At 38.7% G+C, this 12,016-nt stretch overlaps 1 protein-coding gene and 1 long non-coding RNA gene across 5 annotated transcripts in view; one reads left to right on the top strand and one right to left on the bottom strand.

Moving 5' to 3' along the window:
* The window catches only part of CTNNA2 (catenin alpha 2), a 781,078-nt gene that overhangs the window by 20,329 nt on the left and 748,733 nt on the right, over positions 1 to 12,016 (bottom strand). For 3 of the 4 annotated variants that reach the window (XM_075930970.2, XM_075930969.2, XM_075930971.2), the window contains one exon: positions 7,045 to 7,188. The exons of the other annotated variant lie outside the window; for it this stretch is intronic. In XM_075930970.2, coding sequence (XP_075787085.1) covers positions 7,045 to 7,188 — 144 coding nt within the window. The remainder of the gene's footprint in view (positions 1 to 7,044; positions 7,189 to 12,016) is intronic. 4 annotated transcript variants of the gene reach the window in all.
* Positions 7,195 to 12,016, top strand: part of LOC142829703 (uncharacterized) — a 32,437-nt gene continuing 27,615 nt past the window's right edge. The window contains exon 1 of the long non-coding RNA XR_012904447.1: positions 7,195 to 7,328. This is a non-coding gene — a long non-coding RNA (uncharacterized LOC142829703). The remainder of the gene's footprint in view (positions 7,329 to 12,016) is intronic.

Genomic DNA, 12,016 nt, shown 5'->3' with positions numbered 1-12,016 from the left:
GAGGAGCCCAGCAGATCAATGGATTCCGATTTCTATCTGCATCCATGGATAGAAATTTGTATTCAGCAGGACTCTAAGTATGAAAAGATTCTCGTCAATCATAGACATTATTTCTGAATACAAAGTGGCTCATTATTTGTTTAGTTGTAGTTACTATTGGCCATTTTACTCCATAAAAGAAGCAGTTGGAAATGTTTGGATACTTGGCAAATAAGTAAAAACAAACAAATGAGGAAAAAAATCAGTAAACAATCCAAGAAAGAACAAAGAACAAGGGAAAGAAAGATAAGCCAAACCCCTCTCATCTTATTCACACGAGTAGTCTTGTACATGTCACATTTTTGTGGCTTCAGCAGTATTACCTGCATTAGTAAATTGAGCAGGATGAAGCCCAATTTAGACAACAAAGACACCTTTTCATTGTGGATGTTAATTCAGCAAACGTTTATACATCTGAATAACTTTAGCCACAGGAGCAGTCCTGTTGAGCTCAGCATCACAGTGTTTGCAGCACTAAGATTTAAGTGAATAAATATTCCATTTGGCCAATCACGTTTGCAATTGAGGTCATTCCAGAAAGGTGCTAGAGGTCAATAATCACGTATTTGGTATCTACAGATATTTAACAATTCATCAGAGTTGACTGGTCCAACACCACTTCCTTTAGGAATTACACACTGCATTACTGAGTTGCATTAGGAAACCATAATTCAATTGGTCAAAGTTTTATTTTGAGGGTCAGACTCTTGGAAGGACCTTTACTCTAACAACAAATACACCATTACTTATAATGCACTCCGAGTAATTCAAATGCTTTAAGAAATTTTGCACTAAACACCCTTGGGATATTCATTTCTATGTACATGCAGAATAATGCAACCCTCCCTCCAATCCTTCTCTCCAATTTAGAATTGACTTAGACATGTTATACAGCTAATCTCAGCCTTTAAAAAGGGGAAATAAAATGAAGCCCCTTAGCTTTTTTTCTTTGTGAAGCCCCCCGGTCTAGTCTACAGATTGTAGGTTATTTATGGTCCTTTGCACAGTTGCCTAGAGCTAGTATTTGGTGTCTGTGAAAATTATAGCCACATGTCCCTTTATTTTGTGGAGGCCCCGTGAATTTTTCATGGCTATTGGGGCAAAGCTGTGTGAGATGATATTAACGACAGCTTTCTCAGCTATCTGTATTTGAGCTACTTTCTCTGATCAGAATCTCTTTCACTGTGGATTTGTCTACATAGCACCCTAAACTCGAAATAGGATACACAATTTGCACTATGCAAATTGCGTATCTTATTTCGAGTCTATTTCAAAATAGGCTATTTCGAGCCATCCCTTAACCCTCGTGCAATGAGTTTACAAGAATGGTGAAATAGCGCGCCCGTTATTTCAAAACATATTTTGAAATAACGGGTCCATTTCTAAGACGTACGGTAGCTATTTCAAGATACTTCGGTATGTCAAAATCTCTCCACTGTGTAGATGTCTGGCCTCAAAAAGGAATAACTCATTCGACAAGATGTGGTCCAGTGGCTAGGGTCCCGGAATCGAGAGAAGAGACTTCAGTGTCCTAATTCTGAGTCTTATATGGGCTTCTCCTGTGGCCTTGGTCAATACACTTAGAATCTAGATAAAAATATTTAAAAATGCCTCTACACAAGGGTGAATCCAGTTTTGAATGCTTAAACTCAAGATGAAAAATTGCTGTGTTTCATTTATTGCCTCTGTTCTTTTGCCTGGTCCTGTCCCCTCCAGTCTTTCTAGTTTTTATTCATTTCACTTCTTTCTCTCAAAGTAAATGTAAGGGAGTGTCAATCAAATATAATTATTATATTTATATTTGCTCTTGCTGTTAGAAGTCTTGTTCATCTTCAGCTTTCACCAGCTGCTCATGTTTGGATCTATTTTCTATGCATGGAAATGGTCAACTACCGGCAATGACAGTAAAAGATAAAATCTTAATAACTCAGATGCTGCTTTCAGAACAAGTCATGGGATTTTATGACTTGTGGTCAACTGGGATGCTCTATACAGCACAAGCCCTCTATCATCTTATTGCTGGCAGTCCATCCAACCCACACTCGCTAGCTTCCTTTGTATTTATTTATTTATTTGCCATTGAGAGTGGAGATTGGGAACGGGTGAGCCCTGGATAGGGAAGATGGGTGTCTCTAAAATTATGAGAGCTTAGGTTTAAAGCACAACTGAGAATCATGACTCCACCGATTTTTTCTGCCCTGGATTTTCTATGATGGAACTGGTCAAGCTGACTCCTGTCTTCCCATGCATAAAATAATAATAATATTTGTTTCTGCCATGGATTTGGTGAAGCTACATTGTTTGCAAAGTCCTTTGAGATTCTCAGATGAGATACACTGTGAATTTGCAAAGAAGCATTATTAGTTATGATGTTGAGACTGGCTGATGACTGAATAGAACTGGCCAATGTCTTTGAGAGAAGACTCTCCCATGGATAAAAAGTCTCATGTGTGAAGGTGGTCACTGTATCCTTCCTGGTTCCTCTGACCACTGGCATATGACCACCTATGTTTTAACATTCTACCCGTATTTCAAGGGACAAGACGACAAGGTTTTAAATAACTGTCATTTAAATCAACAGGAAGGGTCCCCCAAATGACAACTTATTTGATGTCAATGGAGTTATACCAGTCTAAAGGCATTGCAAATGAGGGCAGAATGATGATCCTCCATCTGCCAGCTGACAGTTTTTGAACAGATGGAACATTTCATAATTTCACAACTCCTCCCTTACTCCCAATATCATAAAAGGAAAAGGAGGAGATAACAGCCATTTCCAGCCAAGAGGCTTCTCATTCAACTTCTGAGAGAGTTCAGACTGGCAAGTGTTGAGGATTTGGATAGTATAGGGACTCCCATTAATCACGCTGATAATGCATGTAGATTCATGCCATTGAAACCATATCATTAAGCAGCTACTCGGAATTTAACAGTATGTGCCTCAGGAAGCCTTGTGTGATTTCCATGTGTTTATTAGCTTGCACATACATGTCTAGAGAAACCGGAGTAGTTCTGTTGTTTTTACACTGGTAGGCAGAGTGTATGGAAAATCAATCCAAGGCATACTTGGAAGTGTGCCTTCATATATTTTTGTAAATAAATCGTTCTGTGGAGTCATTTTCAATTGCTAGAAGAGGTTGGGAAGGATTAACTAGTTCAAAAAGCAGATATTTGGAAGCAATTTCTCATCTTGCTGCAGTTGCAGTGCCCACATTGCACACTAAATCAGATCAGTGGAAAAACTGGACCGCAGGTTTTTTTTTTTAAAGTTACATATTTAACTTTCATGCACAAATACCAGAAAGTAAAATAAATATTGCCAATGACAGAATAAATATTTCATCCCGCAGAATATAAGTACACTGTACTTACAATGTCCTTATTGTCTTTACCATATTTGCCAATAAAATAATTGAACAGGGGAAATGGATAGCTGTGTAGATTAATAATGGACTATTTAGCCTTTCACTTGCAGACCGCAGGGTCCACAACAGTCTTGGACAAGCACTGACAGAAGTGTGTTATTAGAACTAGCCATCAGTGTATGCCTGGACTGTTGTTGCTTAGGGTTCTGTCACTTTGAATGTTCACCCTTTTACTATTCTTGATCAAACCCCCACCCACTAGTTGGCCCACTGTGCATTTTTATGCCTCCCATTTCTCTTGGAAGATAAATCTGGGGTGCCAACACTCCACGGTCTTCAAGTGAGAAATAGACTGTTCCTGCTAGATGCCTAGAATATGCCAGTGACCTAGAGATGGAAGGTTCTGCCTATTGTATCCAATTCCTCAAAACTAGCCAGTGAACTGGAAAAAACCCACCAGTATGTCATCCATCAGAGTAAGGAAAAATTAGGCTGAGAAGGCTTTGGATTTATAGAGTATGCATTACTGCCTTTTAGTACACTTCACGATGGCTATGTCTACACAGTAGGGTTATTTCAAAATAACTGGTGTTATGTCGAAATAACAAAGAGCGCCTCTACACTACAAGCCTTTATTCTAAAATAATGTCAAGCTGGAGGATTTCTTACACCAACTCCTGTAACCCTCATTTAACAAGAAGTAAAGGAAGTAAAAGGAAGAGCATTCTTCCTTCGACTTCCTGCTGTGTAGGGAGCGCCAAAAGCTGAATTAAGCTATTTTGACTTAAGCTATGCAATTGACGTTGCTGAAATTGCGAAGCTTAATTTGACTTCAGCCCTGCTGTGTAGATGTACCCTATGATATGATAAGGCCAGCACAGAGTTGGGAAGGAGCTGTAAATGAACAAGAACAGAAAAATCTCTGTCAACCCTACAGGCCAGAAAAAGGCACTAAAAATGATTACGGGTTTATAATGGGTCCCATATGAAGAGAGATTAAAAACACGTGGACTTTTCAGCTTAGAAAAGAGGGGACTAAGTGGGATATGAGAGAGGTCTATTAAATCATGACGGGGTTGTAGCTAGACAGAAACCCCCCCCTTGTAACATCCATTTTTGCTTGCCTGGAGCATACAGGGCACACAGAGCAGAAGGCCCAGGCTGTGTGACCGTGAATGGCTGTAAACAGAGATACGCCAATTGCTGACCAAGAGGCTGCCAAGGAATGCCCTTGATTCAAACCCATATTGATACGAACACACATCCATCCGCAGGGGGAGGAATCTCTCGCCCAGTAAAAAAATGTCTAGTGCTCACAATTTAGTTATCTCTCTTGCAAGTGTAAATTAACTTGAAACTTGCTTGTAAGAACTGGCGCCACAAAACGGACCAGTACAATTCGGCATCTTAGATAAGAAAGAGAATACGGGCCCCCAGGGGTATAAAGATGGGTCCAGCAGCGCATTTTCTCTGAGTGTCAATCTACCATCTATCTGCTGGTCGGGTTTAGTGTTTGATCTCCCGAGGTTCCAAGGGGACGCCCACCTCGTATTCGTCTTTCCTAGGAATTGAGAGACCGGCCCTGGCCTGACACGCTGGAGTCGAGAGGCACAGAAAGGGGTAAAAATTGTACCTGGATGTGGTCCTTTGTTTAAGTATATATATACATAGACTTAGAGCTCTTTAAAGATTAAGCTGTCACTTAGTACCATTATTTCTATTTTCTATCTTTATTTTCTTTGTAACCATTTTTAAAATCTATATTTGTTAGCATTTAAGAAATAGAGCAATAGCCATTGTAACCATATGCTTTATAAGTCTTTTAATAAACCTGTAACTGTTTAAGTTTTAACCTGACTCCTTCAGTTGCTGTAACAGAACCAAGCACAATTTAAAAGAACTTCAGCCAGTCATAAAAGGACAGACATAGGGAGAGCTTGGGCGTTTGGATCTGTGTCACTCCCAGGTGACAAGATCCGTTGGGGCACCTTTCCAGCCTTTCCCAGGCTGCCCGCTGCGAAGGAACTTTGTGTTCTAGCAGTTAAAATCTAAGGTGTAATAAGCTCTTCCTATATAACGGGGCGTCTGTTGGCCTTCTGGCCACCCTCTGCGATGGGACCCCGGTCCTAGCAGTAAAGACACGGACGTTAAACCTTTTCTCGGAAGCATACACACACACACTGCCCTGACCGTCGGCTGACAGGGGTGGAAAACGTAAATAAGGAAAAGTTATTTACTTGTTCCCATAATATAAGAACTAGGGGACACCAAATTAAATTAACAGGTAGCAGGTTTAAAACAAACAAAAGGAAGTTTTTCTTCACTGTCAACCTGTGGAACTCCTTGCCAGAGGATGTTTTGAAGACTAGGAGTTTAACAGGTTCAGAAAAGAGTGAGATAAATTCATGGAGGTTAGGTCCATCAATGGCTATTAGCCAGGATGGGTAGGAATGGTGTCCCTAGCCTATGTTTGTCTGGAAATGGATGTCAGGAGAGGGATCAGGTGATCATTACCTATTGTTTTTACTCCCTCTGGGCCATCTGGCACTGGCCATGGTCAGCAGACAGGATACTGGGCTAGATGGGTCTTTGGTCTGACTCAGTATGGCCATTCTTATGTTCTTATGGCCAAAACCCTCACATAACCTTTCTTCTGCCTTTTAGTGAAAAAGCTCTGACATCTGGATAGCTTTAGTAGGTAGCCAAGAGGCAGAACAAGAGTATAAGATTTTTGCAGTCCAAACTTGTCTTTCAAAAATGCCAAGGGAAACAGGGGAAAACACACACACATATGCAGGAAAATCGGGACCCAATAACAGATAACCAAGTTTTAAGTGCTATTAAATACAAAATGATGTTTAAATAACATAAAAGCTGTGAAACAAGCCTATGCAACCCAGTGTATTCTCTCTGAGTTCTCTCTGTTACACCTTTAATTCATACCATTCTGAAGCTTCGACTTTTCATTTTCAAAGATTGTGTCTAATTTGTGTCCAAATATTAATCATGTGTTTTGGGTTTATATCATTCACTTACTATGGTTTTTTCCCTTCTTTTCAAGCATTTTTGTAGAAAAGGTTATTAATGGCCTGATATCATATTTAGAATTAAACAGAAAAAATAAATATAATAGAGCTGGAGAAAAGAAACTTTCCATCTATCCCAAAAAAGTAGACACATCTAACCCGGTTAATAATAGTTAACACAGAATAACAGTATCCCCCATAAGCACCTTTAATGCTAAAGCACTGTTCAAAGTAAGGGCCTGATTCTTCACCTATGAAGTAAATCTACCAATTTCAATGGGTCCAGGACTGGGCTCTTAAATTAGTATGTACCATATTCAAAGGGATTCCATCATCCCTAACTAAAATGTGGCCATCTCTGAAGGAAAATGTGCTATTTGTTTTACAAGTCAGAAAAAAGTCTTCACAACAGTTTAGATGGGAAATTAAGGGGAAAATATCTTCTAAGGTTTAGAAAAGTAACATGCAACTGATTTTGTGTGAGCTTTGTACATTAAGCCCTCCCCCCAGAACTAAATCAACATACAAATCCCCCCACCCCCAATCGTTTTCCCTCTCCCATAAAACATTCAGAGCTTTGCAAAAAGGTATAAATTTGAAACAAGGTTACTCACCGTGGAAGAGTCACCGCTTCCGTTCCCAAGCGTAGCTCCCTCAGCACAGGTGGGTAGGTGGGTAGAAAGTTGACTAGCCCTGCCCCCATCTATGACATCACATTCTACCTCATAAAAGGTAGTGAAAGTGCTCTGAACTCCAGTCTGATTTCCAAGAGATACAGAAAAGAGAGAGTGAGAGAGAGAGCAAGAGAAATATTGTACCCTAGTGCAGAGGGGAGAAGAGGAGAAAAATGTGTGCTGAAGGAGCTATGCTTGGTAAAGGAAACAGGGACTCTTCCATGGTGAGTAACCCCACTGTGTGATTCCTCTTACTTGCTCCCTTAGCACAGGCAAGAAAAGTAGTGAACAATCTACTAAGAGGGGAAGCGTGAGCTATGGTGCTACATGATGAATACCAGAAGGGACAGGAATTGCTAGCCTGTTAAAGGCTGATTGCATGAGAACGGGTTAGGGGAATTTGGCAGAGGAGTTAAAAGTAACATTTTTGTATATTTGTTAAACATTTTAAACATTGGAAATGCACATGTAAGCAGCTAGAATTCCACTGATTTCAGTGTGAGTTACCTCCGTATATACGCTCGGGTTGAATTTGGTCCATACACAAGTCCGAGGAGAGTTTTAGCCAACTGTCTTAGCGAAATCACATTAGAGGGCTAGGCACTAGTGTTTAAGGAAGTCCAAATATTGTGGCCATACAGAGTCAACTTTTTCTCACCCTGCCTGACTGTGCTGAGGGAGCAAGTGAGGGGAATGGTAAAATTCTGGGCAAACATTTATTTTACAAAGCACACTTTAAAGTTCCATAAAATATCAGCAAAATGTGCATCCTCTGCTGTGTTTGTGTTGGCTTTGCTTTCCCTCCTCTTCTACTTCCGCAAAAGGAGATCTATTTGATTCATGGCTACTACCAATCACTTCATCTAATGAAAGAAATTAAGGATATTTCTTCTTTACCTGGACAGCTTTTTCTACAGTGCATATTTTGAAATGCAACAGCATAGCAGTATATTTGTAATTTTTAAAATTCAAAACACAAATTAGAGAGAGAGAGAGAGAGAGAGAGAGAACAATCTTACAATCTTGATCAGTTCCTCCAGAATCCTTGTTCTACCTATTTTAAGCAAGAGCTACTATAACTGTTAGAGGCGAAGTATGAGTTCAGGAACCCAATGCAAAACTAGGCTGTGTCTGAATGATTCAAAGTGATGGTGGGTGCTGTAAATTTAGGTTTATAATTGAATTAAGGATTTCTAACTGATTCTTGGTTACCTGATAATGTCATTAAGCTATGACAGTGTTCAAAGAGGGGAAAAATAACTTTTCTGCCTAGAAATGGAACTGGATTGAGCTATGTTCATTCAACCTTATGATCTGCTGCTAAAGGCTTTCTACATTTTGGTGAATTTTCAATCAATTGGTGGAGACTTTAGCATTAGCTTTGCTAATCAACAAGGGGTATTACTAATCTGCCAAATGGTCAGTGATAATTTTAAAGGCCTTTGTGGGAAAAGGTAATTGCAATTATCCAATCAGCTTCCAGCCCCACAGGAATAAGGATCCTTGATCTTGACCAATACAGGATTGTTGTTCCTGCCAAATGAAGGAGGAACTTAATCTAAGCTTTTCAGCAGATGCTGGAACTTCTGAGGCCCACACAAATAGTAGTTGGAACTGTAAGGCTGGATTTTGTGTGTAGGTGCAAATTGGCATTTAGGTAAATATTAGCCTCAGATGGAAATGCCAGAGCAGAAAATCTTTTGAGGTATGGTGATGGCCAAATACATTTTCCACTAATAACCTCAGATCCCTAAATACCTAGATAAATTACAGTTGATGACAGACTATTAGAAAGAGGGAGCGGGCATTATTGGTTTACCCTGAAGAGGCCAAATCTGGTGTACTGCTTTGGGTCACTCAATATCAGAAAGTCTGGTTGAGAAAGAAGAAGAAATTCAGAGAAGAGTACAACAATGATGAGGGCTTTGAGGAATTGATTTAGGAGGCTATACATAAAACTTGATTAAATGGTGAACTACGGAAGAGCTATTCCAATGAACTACAAACAATCACAGGGCACTATATTTCACAAGAGAGAGAAATTGAGGTGTTCCAAAGACCTATAACTATGAGTAACTGGATAAACATTTGCAAAGTTTAATATGAAGAGGAACTAGATAAGGATTTATAGGCTGTCAAAACATTTCCAAAGGAAAGTGACTGCAGCTCTGTAGCTTAATAAGGCTATAAACTTCATTCAATTAATACTTGGACATCTTGCACCTAAATGTCAAACAGCCAGGAAATAGATTTCTCCAAGTTTGGTTTCACAATGATCTGCCAGATAAAACAACAACAAACTTCCTTAATAGAAATTTGGCAGAAGGTAATACATGAATAGGCTCTATTAAGGCACTGGAGGATACTACTGATATAAAGTTTGAATGCTTTTCTTCAAAATTTATGAAAGGCTAAGGAACATGTTGATTCCATAGATATTCTACTGTTCCAGCTAAGGAAGGTAAACAGATATTCAGTGAGAAACCCAAATGGAAAGCTGGAAGAAAAGATCATATTCAAGGCAAGTCAAAGTGCCAGGTTGATACGGGTCATTAAAGGTCCAGACCTAAATCTTACCCTCACGTTCGCTCCAAAAATTCTGTTTTGCTGTTGTAGCTGATGAATGGATAATGAAATCCATCTCATTCATCATGCATCCTATCTGAGGAATGGGCAAACAGGTAGTATGTAACACAGATTAGAACATGCAAATCCTGAAAGTGTTGAGAACTGGCAGGTTATATGTTAAATTTAGTTATTGGTATGATCTCTTACCTCAGGGTTGGATGCAGTCAAAGTATCTTTCCCAGAATAGCCTAAAGATCAAATCGGTCCTTTAATGAGAGCAGGGCAAATGGTTTGAATTTGTTGTCGCATTTTCCTATTCTGTAAAATTGGGGTACTACCCTTTATCCAGCTCACAGAGTGTTCTGATGATCAATAAATTCTCACGTTCAACAGTTACTGATGAAAATGTCCAACAGTACATGGTTCTAGGAATTATCATTTTTGGAGTATTTTAGTATGATTGGCCCCATGTCTGTGTCTTAAATCAATAAATATTGGCTTCACGTAGAGAAAGTTGGTTGTAATTCAAGACTAATGGTGTGATGTGGAGGATAGACATATGTTTTCCTTTCTCCTGAGAAATTCATGAATAAAAGGAGCCAGATTGCATCTGATGAATGAAAGAAATGGCTTAAGAAGTACGATACATAAGAGACTCTGAACTTTCCTCGTGCAAAATCTTGATTTGCTTCTTTTTAGTTCCAAAAGTTATTGCTATAGTTTGTGTGATGGAATTAAGTTTCCCTTGTGAGTATTATTGAGTGTTTTATATGCTGCTGGAAGTATTTGCACTCAGTATTTGCGATTAGTTGGGAAAACTGTGTGAAGTTTTTCCTTGAGGGTATGTCATTTTGTGTGTGTGTCTGTTATTCATCTGCAATGAAAGTTGTCAAGAACTGTAATTAAAGGGAAAGAGATTGAAGAGTCTAGTCCGAAATCATTATTTCTTTAGTATCAGGTAGAAGATCACTTAGCCGTATTTTGGAAGTGAGATTAAAGCTTGCCATTACGTAGTTTAGAGTGCAATAACTGGTAAAACTGTAGTTTGATTTTATATTATACACCAATTCCAATCTTATCCAAAAATCTCTTTCCATTACTATACTTTATCTGTAGGTACTTCAGGACAGGTTTGCTATTTTCCCATGCATGACATTTAGCTAACGGGTCCACCTAAACATGGTCAGAGTTAAAGTAATGGAATGGTTACACCATCCTAATTTCTGAGCTGGGGACATAATCTGTCCGCATCAGGGAAATCTCAACTGGTGTAATGCTGGTGGAGACCAATCCTAAACCAACCAATCAATACTCAGGGAAGGAAGCCCGATGGAGCAAGCCTTATTCCTCTACAGAAGTTCTCAACTCCATAGTCCTTAGGGATCATAGCCAGCTGTTGTAAATTACAAGCAGTGCCCACCTAGGTTTCTCAAATTTACTGCAGGGCTGAAGTAGTTTGAGAATTAGGAGGCTATACATGGTGCCCTGACATTCTCTTCTTCATGCTCATCATACCATGGCGGAGGAAATAATCTGGCCTCACAGTCTAATTATTTCATGAACAGAAGAATTTTGATTGTCAAATTTCCTATATTTATACGAGGACAATATCCATTGAAACATGTCGATAAGTATTTCCTTCAAATCCATAACATACTTGTATCACGCATCAATCTCCACTTCATATACTTTATTTTTTCCAGTGTATTAAATAACTCAGAAATTATTTTTTTCTTCGAAAAACACCCCTAATTGTAAATGTTAGTAATTATGTCATCCAGTAATTCATGAAGTCATGACCATGTAGTATAGGATAAAAATACACAAAAGACCAGATTTCAGGGGGAACAGGGAGGGGGACGGAAATCAGATTTTACAACCCGTGTTGCATTTTTCATGGCTGTGAATTTGATAGGTCTCTAGGTATGGTATAGGTTAAATCAGTTAAATAACTTTTCCAAAAAAGTTAACTGGGTTAAATAACTTTTCCAAATTCTTGTGATTCTAATAATAAATGTACGATCATTGTAGGGCTGTCAATTAGAGTTGACTCAAGCGATTAACCCAAAGCAAATTAACTAGATTAAAAATAGTTGTGATTAATTGCAGTTTTAATCATACTGTTAAATAACAGAATACCAGTTTAAATTTACTGTAAATATTTTTGATTTTTCTTTCAAAAAGATTGATTTCAATTAAAACACAGCGTGCAAATTGTACTGTGCTCACTTTATATTATTGTTTTTATTACAAATATTTACAATGAAAAAGATGAAACAAAAGATAAATAATATTTTTTAGTTCACCACACACAACTACTGCAGTGCAATCCCTTTATCATGAA

The sequence above is a fragment of the Pelodiscus sinensis genome, chromosome 4 (assembly GCF_052426305.1).
Source record: "Pelodiscus sinensis isolate ZL-2025 chromosome 4, ASM5242630v1, whole genome shotgun sequence".
NCBI classification, from domain to species: Eukaryota; Metazoa; Chordata; order Testudines; family Trionychidae; genus Pelodiscus; species Pelodiscus sinensis.
This window is presented reverse-complemented; position numbering and strand designations above follow the sequence as displayed.